The 23598-nt window shown below is 45.8% G+C and overlaps 1 protein-coding gene and 1 pseudogene across 1 annotated transcript in view; one reads left to right on the forward strand and one right to left on the reverse strand.

The window, feature by feature from the left end:
• LOC119398705 (fatty acid synthase-like) overlaps nt 1–2443 on the reverse strand; it is a 108995-nt gene extending 106552 nt beyond the window's left edge. Inside the window, exon 1 of the mRNA XM_037665529.2 lies at nt 2434–2443. Coding sequence (XP_037521457.2) covers nt 2434–2443 — 10 coding nt within the window. The remainder of the gene's footprint in view (nt 1–2433) is intronic.
• Nucleotides 2444–5109: 2666 nt separating this feature from the next.
• The window catches only part of LOC119399459 (fatty acid synthase-like), a 178245-nt pseudogene continuing 159756 nt past the window's right edge, over nt 5110–23598 (forward strand).

Below are 23598 nucleotides of genomic sequence, written 5' to 3' on the forward strand. Positions count from 1 at the left end.
CGGAAAGGCTACAAAGGACCTCTAGGCAAATGTAGCCAGTAATTCAGAAAACATTTAATAAACTGCCCGGATTAACCCACACCGGGGCCGCACGTTTCAGCTTCGCTGAAGCATCTGTACGGAGTGTTTCAGCGGTATATACAACGAGATTATACTACGGAACGGGAAAAGCAACGGCAGATGCACGGAGACCGCGAAGCGCTTGAAGCCTTATAGGACAATGACGACGTGCCCGTATATCCATGGGAGGTGCGAACGCTAGCTTTCAGCGCAAATTTCTGTCTCTGGAGTTTGGACATCCGTGCCGTGCCCGTCTGTGGTTTAACTCGATCCTGGCTGCGCTGAGAAGCAACCTAGAAACAACGTAGCATAACCTAGCTAAAACTTAGTAACAACCTAGGAGCAACCAGATTAGACTTCAGAATCGCTCATGTTCGCTGTTTCCAGCCTTGCGGGACTTAGGGCAAGCTTCACCATTTTTTTAGGTCATCACACACCAGTCCTTGAATGCGTGGAGTGCCACTTCGATTGTCTTAGGCGGTGTTTCTCGCGTAAGTGGAAATTCCAACGAGGCGTGTACCACGAATAGGGATCGTGAGAGTCACGACCTCGCCGTCAAAGATGTCCCTCGCCGTCGCTCCACGGCAAGCGTTACTGCTGCATCTTTTCTGCAAACATCAGCATTGTGTTGTCTGCTGGATCGAATTAGGCTTGGCTTCAGTAGTGGCAACAGGAGTGACAGGAATATCACTATCGTAACCTGAAATTAGGTTCCATGCGCGGCACTCGCAGAAGCCGCCCCGAACTGCAACATTTCTTGGGCACACAGAGGCGACGGCTCTGCTCATAGCTGACGTTCCTTGGATGCTTGTATCCTTGGAGACACGCTTCCTGACCCGTCTGGACAACATACTCACACATGCCTCAAGATACGTGTCTCGTTTACCCAGACGGAGACCAAATATATCATTTTCGAAGTCCTTCCTTTGAAATCTGTGTGTGGGTGACATAGTCCAAGTCATTAGTAGCCATGATCTACCCATGCAGTCACAGTCTCCTGTCCATGTCACTCCTTGTGACTTCTGCTGTAATAACATCCATGGCTGGGACGCATGCACTATTTCACAAGTTCGGCTGTTTTTGGAATTCGGGGCTCCCAACCCTGATGTATTGTACCGACACGCGACGAATCAACCAGTCAGGCGCGTTGAGGGTAGGAAGAAGCAAGGCGGCCTCAAGTACAGGGAGTAGTTGGGGATGAACGCACGTAGATGTGCGTGGCAGGGTCTCCATGGTGTACATGCACAGATCTGAGAGGCCTTGTGTTCATACATCTGTGGCAATCTGCAAAGGTGTTGCTAGCCTACTATACCACATATAACATGAGCATGAATGCGAGAACTCGAGTGGACTGGAGAAAAGATAATCTTTCACATGCCTCCTTGTTGAAGACACTTTTTTGCGAGTTATGTATAGTTGATCTGAAAATAAAATAAATGTTACGCTGTGTCAAAACAAGAACGCGACATCTGGCTGCACTCATGCAAGGCAAATTAGCAGATAAAAGCAACTACATATGTTATCTACAACATAGACCTGTTTAACACCTCATGCAAATACTTCTCTAGTGATAAGTATTTTTGTACGGTGTGCATTATCAGCGAAGTAGCGGCTGTACGTCGATAAGGCAATGCGCGCCTCTACATGGCTGCACAATTTGTTGGTGCTTTGAATGATGCTGATGGTGATGATCAAGATTATGAATAAATGCTTAGTCTGTTATATTCTGGGAGAAATTTACAGCCCTCATTCGTTACGTAATTCACACGGTACCATGGTACGCTACTACCATGCAATATTAGTGGAGTAGCGTGTCTTCCCACCCAGCATAACACATGCATAAGGCCCTTTTGCGAAGCAGAACTAAGCATTGTCGTGGCTCTCTAATTGAACACTGACGGCTGCGCAGAATGCGTGGGTTCGAGTTTGTTCTGATCCGGATTTTTATCATATTTTAATGCAATAGTAGCAAATGTCTGCTTTGCAAGGTCGTCTTTCCTCCCAACGGCAGGGTAAAAAAAAAAACAGAATAGTGCGTGTACGCGCGAGCTGCACGCCTGCTTCGTCCAACATCTCTTTTGCAGGGTTACGTAAGGCAGTAGTAAAGAAGTGACTGGCTCTCCGATCATCGAAAGTAGAGGTAAACATGAGACGGCTACCGGCAAAGCCGATTGGCAGGAGAGTATACTAGCCACAATCTTAAAATGGGTATAGTGCATGTTTGCAAAGGACACCCTACCAAACTACACCACATTACACTGTCTAGTCGCCCATATGGCCGTCACTGTTGCCTTTCACAGTGCGAGATAACTCTTGGGCTATATCTAGCCTGTGCGGCGACAACACAACACAACGCTGCTGCGTCACACTCACCGGGGGCCATCTCTCGAAGAAGGTGGCCAGAAACGTCACCAAATTTTGCCTTTGTGATTAGCTTCGACTGCGCGCCATTCACTCTCCAACCGTTGGCCTTTAAAATAACAAGCGTGTGGTGCCCCGTATGTGCCTTTCGAGCGTCGCTATTAGAAATAAATGTTCAGCGTGCTAGAAGTTGCAGCTTTAGACACAGTGTGAACAAATAAGAACTTCGAAGCAATGTTTGTGTAATTTGTTCGAACTAGTGTGCGTAAGACGGTCCTATACGAAGTGCCGTTATAACGCGTACGCCAGTGCTCGGGACCATACCCTCATTATCAGCGTTCACACTTGTGGCTCGAGCGACGGCCCCCCGTCCCCCCTTCCTCCCCTTCGTCCACGAATTATCGCCCGAGCAAAGATGGGCTGATTATTACCTCTCTGTTAGAGCAGCAAGCTATGCCATGCCTCGCATGTGGGCTGGAGTTATCGCATGCGCCCTCCGTGCGACAGAAATCACTGGATAGTTTCATCTCTGCTTCAAGCGCGTTCGTGGCCTCCGCCCGCGTGCTTTTACCTGTGGGTAGAACATACGATGCGCGCGGCGATATTATCGATATGGGCTTTATACGGATCCTAATGGCGATGGCAAAAAAAAGAGACGTTGAGAGTGTCTATATGATTGCTATCGCAAGTAAACCGATTGAACTTCCATTTCATCCCCTTCGTGTTTGCGTCGTTCCCGCCAGCAACAGCGCAGTAAGGCCGTGGAGAAGGCTAATACGTGTGCGCCACACCCGTCCTGCGTCGATGGCTCGGCCAAGCATGCACGGTACAGATGGGGAGACGCGCGAGTCGCATTCGCTTCTAGTCGGTCGCGGGCCTAGTTCGGCTGCTTCTGTTCGCTCGGCCGTCGGTTTGTGGATTGCTGTTAAATATGGAGAACTATAATACGCGGCGCCATACGTCGCCGCGTGGGCTCAGAGCTTAATTCGACATCCCACTGTTTCGAAATCGGGTATCGCCTTGACATTCTGAGGAAGTACTAAGCATTCCCAGTAATAATACTCAAGGTCACGTGGTTTTATGCCGATGCGGCGCTTAAGCATCTCGGCTATGGAAGGCAAACCATTGATCACACCTAATTCAGCCGTCTAGCTGATCGAATCAACGAGACGACTGGAATAAGGCAGGAAGCATAAAAGATCCCTGGTTTTAAAATCTGGTGACACTACAATTGACGGCAACACATTGATGTGCCGCAGAAAAAAAAAACAAAAAAACAATGCCACCCTTTCTACCGAATAGCCGCATGGTAAACGAGGAAAAACGCTGTCAACGCGGACAACCGCGCACGAAATCTTTGCAGCGGGATTCACGTGGTATGTTTGGGGCGCTTGCCACTTGTAAAGCAGTCAGAATAATTTCAGATTTACTAAACGGCGAAATCTAATAGAAAACGATCCAAACGCGAAGCAGACTGGAATTTAGTCCTGCCCGACTTGTCCACGATATATGCAGCTTTTTGTGTGAACGATAAAGGCAGGGTATTTTTATATCATGTACCCTGAACGGGTACCATGCTCGGCCTGCCCCTTGTGTGGTGGGTATTCGGACTTCGAGCACGTCCTGTAAGGCTGCACATCTGCCAGTCTTCATTTCACCGATGACGAAATGACGAAGCTTATTAGGGCCCAGAAGCAGACCTTTCAAATCCTGGACGTCCAGAGGGCCCGCGAGAGGGCCGTCAGGTTTCTCCTGATGGCCGTCGAGTGAGCCTATTGCCGGCAGACGTTGAGTTTACTCCCGTCTATTGTGGACCAAATAAAGGTGTTTCACTTATTCACCATCGCTATGTGTGGGCTCGCTTTAAAACACGAGTTCACATAAAAAGACAAGCATTAAAAATTGGGTATTAATATGCTTTGCTTTTATTTCATAGAACTACTCGCGAATGGTCACAGAAGCAAATTGAAACTCGCTAGTTTACTTTTTTTTACAATATTCAGCAACGTTTATATTATTATATTAGTTAATAAAAAGAACACGTATTATGTTGGGCTGTATTGCGGGCAAATTCCGTCCTATGATCACGTTCAAGTAGTGGCTCAATTCAAGATGAAGTTCGCCTAATGGTCGTAAAATTGGGAAAACCATTGTTGCCGAGATATCATGCGTACTAGCCAATATTCTAAACATCGGCTTGCCAACACTTATGCCTGGACGCAAGCTGCTCGTTGTGTATATTGCTCGTTATGTGGAATTTCAGCCTGATATTGGCATGCCAGTACGTCGCTAGGAAGTATTCACAACCTACAGCCATTGCTCCACAAACATTCTTATCCCAATGAATAATCCAGCTGATTTTCGCTTTCCATGCTGCCTAGCAGGGCCACTATTATATCCTAACTGGCACTGATCGTGACAAGTATAACCTCAGGTTTTCTTCGCATATATGTCGAAGTTTTTTTTATAATAAGTTTCAGTTGTTGCTTCACGCTTACCCGTGTGTTTTTGTTCTTTTTGCCTGCTGTTGCCGGAGTGCTGTACAGACAGAAGTTCTCTTCGCGCATTTACCAAGGCATTCCGCTCTTTTGAGGCCTTCGCAGGGGACAATATTGCTATGTGCGAATCTCTCTCTATTCTGCATTACACCACTTTTTCGTTTGTTGAACGTTTTTCTTCTAGGTTACCATGAGGGGTGACGACATCGTCATCACCGGCTTCTCGGCCTATTTCCCCCAAGCTGATCACCTGGTCGAGTTCAAGGAAAAGCTGTACGCTGGTGTGGAACTGGCCACCGAGGATTTCTTGCGATGGCCTCCAGGTGTGGTTGGCTTCAGATTTGTACGTAGCATGCGGTAACACCTTGAAGGAGAATCTGGGACGCTCCTACGAAGCCCACGCAAACCCTATTTCTCTGCGTTATGCGCGACTGGGCGCACTTTTTAAATGCGGAGCATTTCTTAGTCGCACCTGCGGCGTCTGCCGCCGTCTACACCCCCACTGCGCATGCTCGGCGCGTCTCGTGTCACCAGCAGGCCCACTCCTCCTCCCCTCCCCCTCTCTCCCCCTCTCCTGTGTTCGACTATGCTGTTCCTCTCGAGGTAGCAAACCTTGGTATTGCTAGATTGAACCTGAGCGATTGCAGAGTTTGGAACTTTCGCTGGGTATGCACGCCGTCGGGACTAGTCTGCGCTATATATTTCAACAAGCAAATTTGCAGCGAATATGTTGGTTAAAATGCCTGTCTAAATAACTGGTGTATTTTCTCCTAATTCGCCACTTTGATTTACATGTCCTTTAGTGGCGTGTTGCAATGTGTTTGCTCAAAGTTATTTTCACTATCCTGCTTAAAACATGATGGTTTTGTGCGCACTAAAAAGTTTCAATATGGGTTCTGTACCTTCGGCACGATTTCATAATTTTTGGAGTGTAAGGCCCCAGGGATTTATATCTTGGTATAAGAAAAAATGGATTGGACAAATTACAAGCAAAATATTTCGCCCGCCGTGGTGGCAAATTGGTTACAGTGCTCGGCCACTGATGCGAAACTCGTGCGTTGGATCCAAGGTGCGGCGGTCGCAATATGATGGAGACCAAATGCCAGAGGCCCCTGAACTCTACGATGTCAATCACGTAAAGGAGCACGAGATGCTAAAAATTTATAGAGCTCTCCCGTGCGCTGTGCCTCATAATCGTATCCTGATTTTGGCTCGTAAAATGTGAGAAATTATTATTAAGGAAACATTTCGATTGCTATTGTGTACAACAAAATCAGGGAGCATTAGAAATTCTTATACACGAAGTGATGATGGAGCCAACGCTTCATGAAGTGCTCTTTTTTCAAGGCTCCAACTGCCTTGTTGATGCCATGAAAAAGACAAGACCATTCTTCCGCTTAACTTCTGACTTATTTGTAATGAGGAAAACAATTTTTTTGCAGCTAGCTTCACGCACAATTTCTCGCAATTACGCAGGTTACAACGGCATGCCGAGAGTTCACGGAAAGATCAAAGACTTGACCCGCTTTGACGCGAACTTCTTCAATACGTACCCGAAGCAGGCTCATGTGACAGACCCACAGTTGCGATTGTTGTTAGAGACGTCGTACGAGGCCATTCTAGATTCCGGTTACGACCCGGAGACGTTTCGGAAGCGCAAGATTGGTGTCTTCATCGGGAACTCGGCGGCTGAGTCAGGCGAAGCATTCAAGCTGGACACCGCCAGAGGGGACGCCTATACCATTTTGGGATGTCATAGGGCTATGTTCTCCAATCGGATTTCATACTCTCTCGACCTTCAAGGTACGTAAAGATCGTACTGAATATTACGTAGGGTTGGCGTTTAAAAATAAGGTTTACTATATGCTTTGAAACTGCTAAAATGACTTGCTGCTCAGCAAACTTGCGAGATAATCCACTGATGAAGAGACGCCTCGCGTCTAAAGACGACTCTGTGCTGATGCTACCCCTGTTCGCACATCATTGAACAGTTACTATGAAAATAATGCTTTAAAAAGATAGAGAACGTAGGCGACGCCTCACGCGTAACTTCCTCGCACTCACTCGCAACTTCCACTATTTTGCCATTTGCACGTGTATGAAATATGGATGAGAAGGAGCACATCGGTCGCGTCACATGGCACTGTATATACAGGGTGTTTCAGCTAAAAAGCACCAAGTGTTAAAAAATTAAGCATGGCGCTACGCGTCTACAATTAGTGCAGTATTGTTCTGAGCCCTATAGGGCCCGTCAGAATATATTTTTCAATCCGCCAAGCTCGGCAATTAACAAAGGTTGCTTAATGAACTTTTTAAATAGCAATTCTAGAGAAAAAATTTCAATGCAAAAGTTGTAGCGCTTGTTCAGGAACATCGAATTTTTCAATCGATGTTAAGATAACTCCCCTGCTTAAGCTTTTTCCGGCCTTTCTTTAAAGCGCGCGAGTTTTAAAAAATACCACGTGACGCTGATGAAGCGCTGGAGACGCTGAAATTCTCACTGGCGTGCGCTGGCACATACTGGAGCCCGTCCTCTTTCTGCCTGTACCGCGCGCTGGTTTCCGTACTGTGCGCGACGGAATGCTTTGGTATCGTTGAATATTGAATGTTTGATTCGATGGTACTGATAGATGCTATCCTAACAGGTACCAAACCTGTGTCACAAACTGTTGCTTGGCAGAGAAAGACGATAAGACATGCGCACTATTTTCATGATGTATGTACATACGTGATATCTGAAATCACGGTCACTTTTATGTTTCCCTGTCGAATGTGGAGCAAAATATGTTAATAACCAGCGCCAGCCAACACTGATCATTTAGCTTTCTAGCACGATTTTTTTTGTTCATGCAGTGCCAATAATGTCTGTAATTCTTGCGGAAGACAGAACAGCAATGAATACACATTTTGTACATGCCGTGCATATATATCAGCTTTGCATTCGTGATGTGTTACGGTAATGACCCCATATTGTACCGTTTATAAGTCTCGAGGCGTCGGTATGAACATATAGTGCAAATCGTTACACCACCGTGCAGTTGAGCAAAAAGTAAATGAGCTCTGGCTTCGTGACCCTCCCAACGGAGGCCAGAAAAACAGCCGTCGTTCGATGTCGCCCCACCGGAAACGCATCTCGGGCAATTCTAGCACTTGCACTTAATTCGGCTGTACGTTAGGTAACAGTTAAAAAGGTTCCGTGGCCAAAATGCAGAAACGTCAACCATCGCAATTCATCTGCACCGAGATCGGTCCTACCCAGTGCGACTCCCAGCGAGCCTTATGCCTAGCGTACTGGCCTAGTCCGTCTACATACCACCGGCGCTTCTTCGTTTGAGTGCGCGCACATTTAACATGTAAGAATGACTGTAACGTGCAGTCTGGACATCCGCTAACCTAAATTAACTATTTTTTTCCTGCCGACGCTGTCCGCTCAAGAAGCGATGACCATCGATGCGACGCGCTTTGAGCAACGGACGCAGGCTCATCGAAAGCAGCCGGCCGCCCTCGCCGGTACTTCTCTGACTCACGTCTGAGAAGTACTGTTAACTAACACACCGGCACATTTTCGCAGCGAATTGTATTTGTTTTTGCTCAGCGGTTTAATAGTTGCAGGTGTCGACAGAACTTCAAATCAGTATACAGGCACTCCCGTCCCGCAGTAATATCAACGCTCACGCCAGAAAAACTACTCAGAACGAGTTCATGTAGGCACATGTTTATCAAACTAGTCATCATAAAGCTTCTGTAGACGTTGATCATTAGCAAGGGCGAGAAACGGCTGATAAAAATCGGCAGTAACAGCCGTCAAGCTGTACCGTGCTCCTCGATCCACTTGATATTTTGCGGAGTTAAAACGGGAATTCTAAAACAAACTTAGCACTCTTCCCATTTGAGGCAGTTCATTCGTTGTCTGCAACCGTTTGTTTATGTCTAATAAAGAAGCAAGCCTGATTTGGAAAGGAAGGTCGCGTCTTCCTTGAGTATGCGACATCAAGGTGTGAAACAAAACGCTGTGTTACTGTGTTGACTAGCCCTTTTACAGCGAGATTGACACGTTTGAGCGCCGTGCAGCGGGCTTTCTTTTTTTAAATGCGAAGCACTTCTTAGCGAACTTGTACGACTTTGAGCGTATCTATCTATTTATCTATCTGGCGACCTACGACTTTGTGCTCTCCTGGCCATTTCGTTCATGGGGTGTATACCAAAACTGCTAAGACGTAATATGACTGGATGACGAACATAAGTTACAGGTCATAACATAAAAATCGTGACACGCATGTCAGTAACGGCATGATTAACATGCCACGGTGTTGGTGCTCTAGCTGTCGTTTGGCTAACTTGATATATAAAAAAATGGCATGGCACGACAAGAGTGCATGACAAACATAAGTGACCGTTCCTATCGTGCAAATCATGACACGTATGTCATGTACAGCATGATTTACAGGAAATGGTCTCGGGGCGCTCGCAGCCGCTTAATTATGTATGTATATGTATGTATATGCATTTTATTTCCTCACATAAAGCAGTACACCTGGCTAGGCCTGCCAAAACCAATTGGTGGCTTGAGTGGCAGAGCCTGGCAGACAGCAAGACAAACCGAACGCGTTACAAGTTTGTAGTACATGGCATAAGAGGGATGATTGGACAAAAAACAACGTGCGCACTAGATTAAAAGCAACAGGGCATACAAGCGATAGTTATTAGCAATATATAATAATTACAGAAATTGAAAGTGAACAAAAACCAGATGAAAGAAAATTAGATGGATATATACCAAAATTGGTACGACGAGACATTTTTGTATGGCGAACATCAATGAGAGGTGGTAACATGAAAATCATGGCATGTATGTCATGCACACCATGGCACGCATGCCCCGCTCATGCTGCGCTTGCGGCTGTTTCGCTCTCTTGACATGTACCGAATTTGGTATTGCATGACGTGACTCAATGAAGAACACAAATCCCAGGTGGTAACATGAAAATCATTACATACATGTCATCTACAACATGACTTACATGTCACGCTCATGGTGCTCTCGCAGCCGTTTCGCTATCTTGATATAGACCAAAATTGGTATTTCTTGACGGGACTGTATAACGAATATAAGTAACAGGTGACAACATGAAAATCATGAAATGCATATTGTGTAGGACACATTGACATGCCATGTCCGTGGTGCGCTCACTGCCGTTACGCTAGTTTTATATGCCTCAAATTTTGTATTGCGTGTCGTGACTGTACAAGGAACATAAATGACAGGTCGTAACATGACAATCATGGCATGATTTTATGTACATCATGATTTACATGCCACGCTCACGGTGTGCTCGCGGCCGGATCGCTAGCTTGGTATACATCAAAACTGGTATTTTGTGACGTCACTGTATGGTGAGCCTAAGCGTCAGGTGACAACATGAAAATCATGATATGCATGTCGTGTAGGACAAGATTTACATGCCGAACTCATGGTTCACTCACGGCCGTTTCGCTAGTTTCACATGCCTCAAAATTGGTGTTGCGTGTCGTGACTGTACGAGAAACATGACAGTTGGTAAGATGAAATTCGTGACATGCATATCGTGTAGGGCACGACTTACATGCCATGCTAATGGATCGCGGCTGTTTCGCTAGCTTGACATACGCCAATATTAGAATTGCGCGACTCGACTGTATGATGAACACTAATGACAGGTGGTGATGTGTTCACGTGGCCATTTCCCTAGCTTAATATACAGCAAAAATGGTATTGCGTGACGTGACTGCAAGACGATCAAAAATGACAGGTCCTAACACGAAGATCATAATATGCATGTCACGTACAGCAATATTTGCATGACACTGTCTTTGGTACGCTTGCGGCCGTTTTCTTAACAGGATATACCCCAAAAGTGATATGACATGACATAAGTGCGCGACGAACATAAATGACAGATCATGCATTGTAAATTCCATAATATACGTTTCTTTATATAAACAATTGTATACCCAAGCATGCATGACAAACATGGTATTTTTAGTGAACTAGATGTCATGACATGCATGACTTCGTTTTCCTTAAATAGAAACAAAACTATGTATGCAGCTCTCTGCTGGCTGCTTCGCATTGCATCGATTCCCACAGTGCGTGGAATATGCCGGATTTTTTTATTGCACTAATGCTTCCTATATCACTTCCTTTACTAATATATTTATGTAGGGCAGGTAGGCACCGCCTTTTTAACGCTGTAGAGCTGTTTTGCACTTGATACACAGCGTCTCCCAGTAAAACGCCGCTCCAGCGGCACACTGGGCCCATAATCCGGCATGGCACTGGACGCTCGTACCCGGTGGCGCTGTGTTTTGCAAAATGGGGAGTGTAGCTAGTGGCCGAATTTAATTGCGGAGCGCTTTGTGGCCGAATTTAATTAAGGCGCAGCACAAAGTCGCACGCACATGTCGCACACCGAGTCTGCGCACTTCCCTAACCAGGTTGTACTCGTCCCGGGGAAACTCCACATGCTTACCTCAAACGTTGGCTTCATCGACGCTTTCGTAAATGGAGCAGTGCAAACTCTACGAACTCGAATGTCAAAGTGCGCGTGCTACACACTTCCTTAGCTTTCACAGTAGTGGAGCTGCCGTTTGTTTTTTGTACCTCGGTACGTGGTACTCCTAATTCAAGAAATTTGAGCTATTTGGCCGTATTTCCGACGGCTAAATTCAGGTAATGTAATATAAGACCTCAGATTGTGACACGTTACCAACGAATGTGGCTACTTCGGATCGCATTATGGTATTGATTTTGCTTCTTTGATCTACATGCCACTTTAGCAAGCTTGACTCACACATATGCAAGTGCATATATAGTAAAGGCTTTTTAATTCACATTTCACGGGACCGAAAATTTTGTCCGAATTCCAAGTTATCAAATGTACCGAAAAAACAACAAACAAGTGTATGTGGCATCTACATACTTTTATTTTTTTGGTGATAATGAACATTTTTTTCTTATTTTGTAATAGGACAGCGTAAACGCCGCAATTTTCTTCATCCTGCGACTTCATTCACATTTCTACCGTGACCCAAGGCCACCATGTCTTAATTAGCTCGAAACGTGCTCTGCACCCCTACTTTGTTGCGCACCGCTACCACCGTCATTGGCACGAGACTATATCATTTTTTCGCCGGTAAACGAAATAAATTTCCCGCGGCCGCTGACGCCTTGGTTGGCCAACAACACGATTGTAGACTACGACCACACCTTTCTTAACGCCTGTGGTCAACTAGGTGCCGCACGTGGTGGTAAACGCTAATTAACCGAGTTGCGGCATGTATGACCTAATTATTGAGAGTTTGACGCCATTAAACAATGCATAAGCTGGCCGGGACCGAAGAACCCATCCGAATTGTCACATTGTCCAGCTTAAAGAGGGTTGGATTAACGAGCGTTTACAGTAGTAATGGATTTCTACTATCACACAAAATATTTGTTGCACTTGACATTGCTAGACAGCGAGAGAGAGCACTCAGGTAAGACAGGAAGGTTAGCCAGATCAAGTCCATATTGTTACCCTACATTTGAGGAAGGCAATGGCGGGGTAAATGAGAGAGAGAAAACGCGATGCCCACAATGCGCGGTACGTACTCGCCGTGCACTCTAGCTACCGGCGATCACTTATATCAATTGCTTTCGAAGAACTGTAGAAGGCCTTGTACGGCTCTCTGAATGTAGCAGCGCTTCACAGGAGTAACAAAATCGGCAGATCCCAGGTACCGTGGGAATCGATGTCATGCGAAGCATGCGCGGGATGGTGACTGTGGCGCAATTTTTCTCATTGAGCGAAACGTAACGGAATGACGCTAGAGAAATATGGAAGTGGTATACGCACATTCATATGCTGAAGAGTCGCATATGTATTATATAAGGAGTTGTTTACAGTTGCATAACGATGCCAACAGCAACATGGGTTTTCCAACAGCAGACGCGGAAAGCTGATATGTAGTGCTTATATCCTTCAATACTGGATAGCGCTGATCCGAACAGGACAAAGAAGGAATACATATGCACAGGGCAGGCGTTACTCGCAACTAAGCTTCATTCAGGAAAGTTTCCCGAGAAATGTACAAAGCCGAGTGGCACGCGCAGGCACACTGCATGTTCGTTACAGTCACAGTTACAGACGTTATGCTTATACTTGTCCGTTATGACGGAGAACGCACGCACGTTTGACGAACCTGTCTGTATGTTTAGAAGGGGTTCGCGACATTCTTGAACCATCACAGTGATTAGTGAGCTCCAGCAGCTGGACGGGACATGTTAATCGCATCCGTTCGTGATCGCGGCTATGATGAGTCTAAGTGTAGTGTAGGGGGAGGTATAGTGCAGCCGGTGGAAATCCTGTATGCCTCTTACGATGATACGATCTATGATGCCTCCTGCCGTGGACGTGGCAGCGAGGTATTTTGATGCCCTCTCCACATCCAAGCTGTCTTTCACGCAGTATAAGGACCAAGCGTTGTTGGGTCTTGATAAATCAATGTTGAAGTCACCGGTAATGATGAGAGGCCTCGTTCTGAGCATATTTATTGTAGGAAACATCGACCCCGCTTTCTGCGTAATCCACGTGGTCCATGTTGCGGGCCACGTGGACAAGTGGATGGAGGTTGAGCATCTTCTAGGGGTGTCTTCAGCCTCCTCACTTTCCCTGCGTACGCCGCGGTTGTGTAGCGGTTAAGATGCTCGGCTTCTGACCCGAAGGTCGTGGGTTCGATCCCGGCCGCGGCTGTCGCATTTTGATGTAGGCAAAATGCTAGATGTCCGTGTACTGTGCGATCTCTGTGCATGTTAAACAATACCCGATGGTCAAAATTTCCGGAGACCTTCGCTACGGCGTCCTTCATAATCATATCGTGGTTTTGGGACATAACCCCCCCCCCCCAATTATTATTATTATCACTTTCCTGCATGTCAATGTGTGTGTTCGCGGTTACTGTGTTGGTTGCGACTCTGTATCACCTGTGGCACATACCCGCATAACATTAACTCTGGTTTACGGGTATGTGTCGCATGTGACTGAGAGAAAGGGTTTTATGACGTAGGCGACAGGTATTTTGCGTTATTCATGTCATGACCAGTGAATCGTGTTCGTCATACACTGATCCCCTGCTATGCCAATTTTGGTATATTAAAGTGATACCTCGGTGATACGATCACACTTCATACGAATTTCGGGGTGATACGTATTTATAGTTGGTCCCGCCCAAGGCCCATTGGCCTGCAATGTAATGGAATACGGTTGTTGCGAACATATTTTCACCCAGCGACGTTTCATACGAACGTACGCAACTACCCAGTCACGAAGAGGTGCTGTCTGCGCTGTCGCGGAAGACGCTCCAAGCACTTGCGAGCGCGGGAACGCAAGTGTGCGCATGCGCGCCGCACCGCTAAATCGTCAGAATCACAGTGTAAGAAAAACACTTTTCTTGCGGTCAGAATAAACCTTCAGAGACGCGTCACGGCCTCCGAGATTGTGTGCGCGAATCTTTGAGGCTGTTATGTGCCTTCGTGTTTAGATTACAGAGGACGTTAGCGCGTACAGGCCGCATATTTACGAGTGCTGGCATGATTGCCGACATCTAAAAACTTAACTGACAATCATTCAGGGTTCTTTCTGACGTTGCTGCGGCCAGGAAAAACAATAAATGAAAATGTGCGCCAGCTTCCCTTTGTCGCATGCTAATTTTCAATGCTTTCTGGTGATGCGAATTTCGGATGATACGAATATTTTTGGTGGTCGCTTGAGATTCGTATCACCGAGGTTTCATTGTACATATTATGGAGACGACCAGGAGAGTGCCGAAACGTAGGCGGCAAGATAGATAGATAGATACGCAGATAGAAACGGCCAAAGTGCCTGAGGTTCGCTAAGAAATGCTTCGCATTTAATAAACGTATAATAAAATTTATTGATGCAGATCGTGCGCAATCTGCATAAATGCATTTTATTGTACTCTTGTTCTATGTCATGAGATGTAGCTGCCTTTTCCGACAGTTAGTGAGTATTACATGACGGCCTCTTCTAAATAACTGAAAATCACTTAAATATAGGTGCAACACACCCCATGCACTATGGGAGTAGATGCTATAAGAAAAAATCAGCGAGGCTGTGCAGATGCCGCATGTTTGGCTATGCATGCAAGTGTTTCAAGGAGTGCAGACGTGACTAGTCTTGTGCGTCTACTACATTATGACACATAACGCGTAGCTTACTCTCCCAGGCAACGTCAGGACTCACGTTAGAGCTCATGCAGCCAACCGCCTCGTTACAGAAAGGTGCACGCTAAGCCGCACTGCCGTGCGTGTCAGCAGCAGCGTTCCTTGGTGCGATTGTGCGGGGTTGAGCATAATTGTGTTAAGGGAGGACCACTTGAATCCCTAGGGGAAACATTGCTTTTGTCTAAATGAAGCTGATTAGTATTTAAGCCATGCTTATTGAACAACAATACATAGAGAACTGGACAATCAGTTTTTTGAAAGTAGTCGTTTCAAAATTAAAGCAATCTTAGTGGTCACCTTTTATTGCGATAGCACTTATGTGGACACTCTCGGCTGATTTTTGCCATCGCCGTCATGTCCCTCATAGGTACCTGTATGTATAGATATAAAAACACACAAAGAAGAATAAAGCAGAAAAAATCACAGCATATCCACGGAGTGAATGATGATGAGTGGGCGAAGCTGCGGAGGTTCATCGGTAAACCGTGAATCTTCTGTGAATTCTGCCCAGTACATCATCACCGACGTGAGATCGGGCGCGTTTATACTAAAGGTTCGATGAGTTATGACGACTTGCAGCTCACTTTAATTTTACATGTACGCTGTGAATTTTCATTGTTTAGAAAACCATTGCACTTGAAAACATCTGGCGCCTTTCGTTAAGCAGCTGGCGTCTTTTCGTTTTGCTTTAGAAACATCTGGCGTTCTTTCGTTCTGCTTTTAGAAAACATCTGGCGTCTTTCGTTGGTTTATTTCATCAATAAACGGCGTTTTGAACAAAATTTTTATTTTTTAATCACGCACAGGAGAAATCTCACCAGGCACTACCTTGGAGGTAAACAATGGCTGCTAATGGGAATGAGAGACAGAAGAAGTCGGCTTTTAGCTAACACTTACACTTCTACTTCTACTAACGTTTCCTACTGGAACATGCCAATGGCTGCTAATGGGGAATGAGACACAGAAGAATTCGGCTTTTAGTTAACACGCACGCTGCGAATTTTTTATTGTTCAACAACACACAGGAAAAATCTCCCACCGGCACCACCTTGGAGGTCAAGATCTGGTACTAGCGTTACGACTGGTTACGCACTACTACGACTACGAGGGACGAACGGGTGCCGCCTTAAGGAGCTTCGCCCCCTAAAAGAACGTTCCGAAGCACCCGAGCGGAGATTCCAACCATTGGCCCCACGGTCCCCAGATCGCTGCGTTAGACAACTCAACTATGATCCACGCATGCCTCGGCGAAAATAGGGGCGAGCTATTTAGATACACCATTTAGCGCTGCAGTTAAGCAAATGTCAGAGGAGCTTGAGCGTGTTTTTTTTCCCGCAACGCTCGTACATTTTCCTTCAATTTCAAAACTGCCCCTGAGACGCGAACGAAAAAGTGGCTCGTTTCTGTACCCACTCATGATGTGGGAGGAAACAAAATTGGCCGCGTATCTGCGTGCTTCGCTGCAAATGTCATCTAAAGACGATAGAAGAGGCGCTGCGTGAGATATGGACGCCATCTCACAATACGTCGGGAAACATGAGTGCTGTGTTGCGGGCTGGTAGTCCCGCAGCAGCAGGCGAAGACCGGCGGTGACCAACGCGACCGGCGGGGACGCCAGCCAGCCCGAACACGCGGTTTGGCGCGAAGCGCTGAAGCAGAAGAAACGTCCGCACTCAACGAGTACTCTCTACAGACTCTTTTATGTACACGTCGCCTGGTTAAAGCAGGAATGCCAGAGCGGCGCCCCATGGCATTCGTACAGTGCAATACAGAACCGAAACCGATACACAACAATGAGCTAGTTCAGAGGGCACGGAGGAAGGCAAGTTTCAGCGCAGTCGCATTTTCAGCGCAGCTTAAGAAACTAGGGTCTTTAGAATTACGTATGTAGCATTATGCATTTCCTATTAAAGGAACACACCACCTAATACTTACCTAGTGATGTTGCGCCTCAGATATGCGTAATATTTACTTTTTGATCGACAACGTTCACAAGTATGAACAGCCGTACCAGTTCAAGCTGGGTGGGCGGTAAGCAAGTGGTTCAACTTTGGCCGGGTGGCTGAATCGAGTGACGTGCCGACAAACAGAAAGATAGACAGACCAAAATTTTTCCGTTCAAGTATCCCAAGAAAGACTATCGTCTTTAAAACAAACAAAGAACACCGGGCACACATTGCGTCAGACGCCTCCATGTGGTAGGAGACGCAGAAGGGTCACTCCACGCGCCGCAGTTTTTTAAAGAAAAATGTCTAAGAGCGTCTAATTCTCCATTGTTGACACTTGGAGCGCGTTGCGCAAGCACAAAGACGTAACAGCTGTGACAGTTGTTAGTTGACGCTTATCCTGTGTATGCCTGTCCGTTCTTTTCGCGCATCCTTCTTGTGCTACAGCGGCGCGCTGCAACTATCGAGCTGCTTCTCGTTCTTGGCGTGAGATTCGAATTTCTTCCTATCGCATCTCTTTCTTCGCCCTTGTGGCAAAACCATGACATTTTTTTAACACGAAAGTATTTTATGCCGTGGTCCAGCAACACTTCAGTGACGTATTTCCGTCACAGAATTTACGTCGAAAAAAGTAAACGATCAGATGGCAAAGAAAAAAAATCACACCATCTCCCGCTAAAGGGGACCATGAAGCGATGCGAAGCGGTGTTTCGGCATGTAGAGCCCGCGTTTCAGAGGTGGAGTGGTGAGAGGGAAAGGGGAGAGGGGAAGTGGAGAGGGGAAATATAGGGGAGTGGAGAGGGGTTAATGGATAGGGGGAGGGGAAGTGGGGAGGTGATGAGGGGGAGGGGAGAAGGGGGAGGGGAGATGTGGAAAGGGGAGGGGAGAGATGGGAGGGGAGAGCAGGAGTCGAGATGGGGTGGGAAAGGGAAATGAAAGGGGGGAAGAGGAAAGGGAATGGGAGAGGTGATGTGGAGAGGGTAAGGGGAGAGAGGGAGTGGAGAGGGGAAGTGGAGAAGGTTTGCGCATGCACAGTAAGGGTGGTCACGCCGCACACCACCACCACCGGATTGAACTCCGCCATAAGATGCTTCACATCTAAAAAGTTCCGTCTATAGGAGTCAAACACACGACCTCTCGGTCCGAGACAACAGATGCCGCGCACGCTATCCACTGCGCCACGGTCACACATTCTGGTGGCTTTAAAACGCACATTCTTTATACCATACTTGCATCTCGCCGTGATCTTGGTCGGATGGGTTGTCTCGCCTCCTAGGAGCGGTAAGGGAATTAATGCATTATAATGCAGAAGAATTTACAGTTGGGACAAGTTGGAATAGGGTATGCATATTTGAAATAGGCTGCCCAAAAACAAGGATACGAGAAAAAACGCCACGCCTGCGCGAAAAGCGCAGCACTGTCAAAGCGAAAGCTGGAACAGCGGCATTCCTTGAGCTCGTTATAGACTATGTTGTGGCTACTTACAAGTACACTAGCAACGTACCCACTACGCCACAAATTATAATTTTTGTGAAGTTGGGAAGACGACATTATTCGTCGTTCTGCTTAGAAGCGAGCTACCATCTAGAAGGAATCATGTGCACTTTGTTGATGCGACGGATGATGACGTAGAAGAATTAGGGCTGAGCATTTTGTAATCAGTTGGTAACTTTAAAAACGACCCACAAGTTACGTAATTCGCACTGTGTGACGCCCGGTCGTTATTTCACTCTCCCACCACGCTTTATAACATACCTTAACGTGAGAAAGAGAGTGAGTGGGGATTAACTTTACTGAGACCCGCAGCAATTGGATCATGGGAGTCTTACGGGCTTCCTTGGCAACTAGTAGAAGTGCACTTACGAGGAACCCACTACGCATAAATCATCATAATTTTTGTGAAGTAAGGAGGCAGCCGCTGTGCAATTTTTGTCATTCTGCGGAGAGCCGTATTAGCCGCTAAAACATTTAAGGTATTCTGTGCACTTTGTTGATGCTGTGGCTGATGACGATGAAGAATTATGGCGGAGCCTTTTGTAATGGATTGGAAGCACGCATTCAGCAACCCGTCCACTCGTTGTGCGATTCGCATTGTGTGACGCCTGGTTATAGAATTTGTGTTGTGTGACGTCTTGTTGTTATTTTGCTGTTCTACCAAACTACATTACATTCGTTAATGCGGTTCCTTCTCGACATGAAGCCTGTATAGTGTTCTTCGCAAAGCAGTTTCAAGTACCCAATGGCTCTGTATAGAACGGTCATTCAGTCCACATGTTTCATGGGGTCCAACGACAATCGACATAACAAACTGCAGCCTCTTAGGTAAAATCTTAGAAAAAAAATCTTATAATTTACGTTACATAACGTTATGGGCCTGTAGCCATCAGCATGGCGTAATTTTTCTTTATCAGTACTCTTTGGAATCATAAATGTGTGACTTTTGGTGAAATACTGCGGAGGAGCCTCGATCTCTAACGCCTCTGAGAAAATTCTCATTAGAATGGGACATAGACGTCCATTAAATGCCTTACAAAATTCACCTGATATTCCATCAAGGCCTGGTGTTTTCGATAAAAGCAGGCTGCTAGAGAATGAAGTTAGAGTTTTAGTATATACAGATGACATTGCCTTTTTTGTACTGACCAACCCAGCATTAAAAGAATTGTTGATGCAGTAGAGTAATTGGATAGCGTCTCAGGCGCACAGGTGAACTATTATAAGAGTTCAGGTTTGTGGTTTGGGTCATGGGTATCTACACCTGATCAGTTTGCCGGTATTGAGTGGTCTGTGGTGCCACCAAAATATCTTACTGTTCCACTAAGTGCGCAAAAGTCAAGCGCACACTACTGGAAAGATAGGGTGGCAGGCCATGAGCGTTATGCTAAATCTTTTATAGCACATAACCTTTCACGTTTCGGTAAAGTGGAAACGTGCAACAAGTTTCTTTCAACAAAACTTTTCTATGTACTACAAGTGCTGCATTGTGCTAGATCGCATATTCAGAGCTTTCACCGTAAATTTGCAGCATTTACATGGTCATCAAGATATGAATCCATGAGACGAGACAATCTATTCAAACCAGTTAGTGCAGGTGGGCTAGGTCCCGTACACGTGCACGTGTGGCAAATTGTATCTCGATACTTCTTTTTCCGCGACCTTTCTCATCCTATTATTCGAGCGTTCTTGCAGGTAAACCTCGTAAATGCGCTACCTGATCTAGTAGTTTCGTCCGATACGCGAGAAGTTTATTTCTCTGTCCGTTTTTTAACACTTCGGTTTTCAAATGAATATTTGTACAGTGTATCACGCAAACATATTTACAGAGATTTACTAATGATGCTGTTTCCGCCACCACTTTATCGTGCAAAATGCTTGGGACTGCCAGGACGTGATGTCTTAGATCGAGTACGTAAAATGACGGTGAAATCATCGACAAAAACGTTCTTTTTTAAATTACATTCAGAGACCTTGCCTGTGAAAACTTGGCCTCGTTCAACAGATATTTTTGTGTCGTCCGTTGATTGTCCTCTGTGTGAGTTGAAAGAAACAATTGAACATTGTTTTATAAGCTGCAGAGATGCAATCTTCTTTTGGGATGTGCTCCAACGCACTCTTCAAAAAGCCTTTGTGCTAAATTCACATTCCGTGCGATATCTTTTACCAGCGAGTTGTAATGACGTACCATATGCCATGCCTCATCCCATTGGAGTGCATAGCCTGTGGAAGACGCGCATGCTGCAGAGAAACGCAGAGCCGCTAATTTCATCAACACGCCACTTCATTAGGATGGTCACTCAGCTAAGATATGTATACGAGCAAATAGAAAGTCAGCCAGAATGGTATCCGGTATTGGTGAGGTGCTTATCCCTATAAATATAATAATATCTGGGGTTTAACGTCCCAAAACCACGATATGATTATGAGAGACGCCGTAGTGGAGGGCTCCGGAAATTTCGACCACCTGGGTTTCTTTAACGTTCGCCTAAATCCAAGTACACGGGCCTCAAACATTTTTGCCTCCATTGAAAACGCAGCCGCCGCGGCCGGGATTCGATCCCGCGAGGTGCTTATCCCTACCGCTGTTCTAGCATATAATTGGAAAAGACCGTTACTATAGCGTTAATTGATGTATTCGCTATAGAGATGATTGCTATTCTATAGTGCCGTCTGTTAGTCATTATGTCGCGATAAAAGCATAATGAAAATATTAGTTCTTTGTCTGCATTGCTTTCAAGTGCCATGTGTATGATGAATAAATACCATGAAAGGAAGAAAATAAACCAGCGGCACGGCTCTGGGGCAGAACACTGGGCTCGCTCGCAGAGGGCCCAGGTTCGAACCTCGTTCCATCCTGGCCATTTTTTTTTTCGCGCGATAGTGGTTACGTACACCGGCAGCTGCGGCGGCGGACAACTACGGCGCCAAAAACGGCCCTTGTTGTGATCTTATAACAGCTTTCGCTGTAAAAGTACAACACAGCACAGAGCGCCTTCTGACAACTAAATTTATTAGAAAGGGCACTCACTATGTACACAACTGAATGTAAGGTTTTCAGAATACAAGCGCTCATTGGACGGCAACGCGTACTCGCACGTCGCTCAGCACTGTGCACAACACGGATGCACCCCTAACTTTTGTGAAACCATATGTATTTTCATATAATCATCAAGCTACAAGAGCAATTGCTGAGTCTCATTACACTAAAACAACAAAGGCAATCTATGTGTGAACATGCCACCAATAACAATGCATGGCGATCAAATTTATTTCCTTAAACGTTTCATAACATAGTAAAAAAAGTGTACATGTTATCATTGTTTTTATAACCGTTTCTGATATTTGCAGGAGGACATGATTTTCCTTCTCGTTTTGGCTATCAATGATGTAAGAGCACGGGATACTTGGTGAAGGTTTATATGGTAATTGTTTATTCTAATATAGTTAGTTGTGAGAAGACGCTACGTGGTGTGTTGTACTTTTTCTCGTGTCCTTTTTTTTCCGCTGCCCATCTCAAAGACGCATAATGCATTATGACCGTGGCTTCCGCAATCAGCTTCTGCAACACGTCGTTGCTACGCATCCGTCCAATTCAACGCGTTTTCAATAGGAGAAGTGCAATTGCGTCAAAGCCTTAACACACCGCGAGGTGGCGACCTTTGCTTCTTGTACACTGTCGACGCTTCTAGTACACTCTACGCAAGCCTTGGCCTCGCTCATATCATCCACCCATCTTAAATATTGCTGTGCGATGCGCGCCTGTCTCGCCTTGCTGACCACCGCTTTTGCCGCTTGCTCTCGCCCCGAGAAAAGTCGCGGCCGGGCTTCAGGGTAGACACGACCAGTGGACGCGACGCGCGTTGCGTTTTCCTCTAGTCCCGTCGTGGTGGTGTTCAATAACTATTTAACGTGGGACTGGATGGCGACCGAAGCCCACGTTCTGCGTCCAATCAGCGACGCTCTTCTCGCTGTCACACTGCCTTCTCTGATTAAGCTCCCACCGTTACCTACTACACCTACTACAAAGGTCTGTTGAAGGATTGATCATGGACGTTAGGCTTCGGGATGGATATGTGCCAACAAGCGTCGACGTGGGTGCATCCGCCTTAAACGCTGCTATGGCTGCCAACCACCGATAGACATTGTGCAAGCTATCTAATATCAGCGTAGAGTAAACATTCAACTACTTCGCTAAGGACACGTTTTACGTTTATATTATACGAATTTCACTAACCGAGGGCTCAACCATATTTTTTATCGATACTCCAGGACCGAGCATGACTATCGACACGGCCTGCTCCTCAACCATGGTAGCCCTGAGCGAAGCCCTGCTGGCGATTCGATCGGGATGCTGCGAGGCAGCCATCGTGGGAGGAGCCAGCGTAACCCTAGATCCACACTTCATGAAAAACTTCCAGCGGTTGGGTGTGCTTTCAAGTGACGGCAAATGCAGGCCATTTGATATACAAGGTGAGTGTTTCGTTGAATGCTTAATTTTATTTATATATATATATATATATTATATATATATATATATATATATATATATATATTCATTCATTCATTCAAGTACTGCGGACACGTAATCCAAGCAGGGAGGGCAGCAAATGGTACTTACAGTGAATACGTGTCGGAAGTGTATTATTACAGAACTAGGGTGAATATTTTTGGCACAACATTATATAACAAACCAATAATAGAGACTACGGTGTTCATTCGATTATATGATTCCATTCGGGTATATTACGAGGGAAAGAGAATACCTTAATATGTTCGCTCTCGCGAAGCAAGGTGTTACTGCATCTTTTTTTTTATTGATATGATATATAAGGAGATGTTGGCGCAAAATTATGGCGCCGGCTACTTCTTAGCCCTTGAGTGAAACTTGAAAACATATCTTAAAGTAAAACATACAAGGCAGTTCATGTAAAATAGAACACTCGGGCACACATATGCAAAAACACACTTATAGGCA

The sequence above is a fragment of the Rhipicephalus sanguineus genome, chromosome 7 (assembly GCF_013339695.2).
Source record: "Rhipicephalus sanguineus isolate Rsan-2018 chromosome 7, BIME_Rsan_1.4, whole genome shotgun sequence".
Taxonomy (NCBI): Eukaryota; Metazoa; Arthropoda; class Arachnida; order Ixodida; family Ixodidae; genus Rhipicephalus; species Rhipicephalus sanguineus.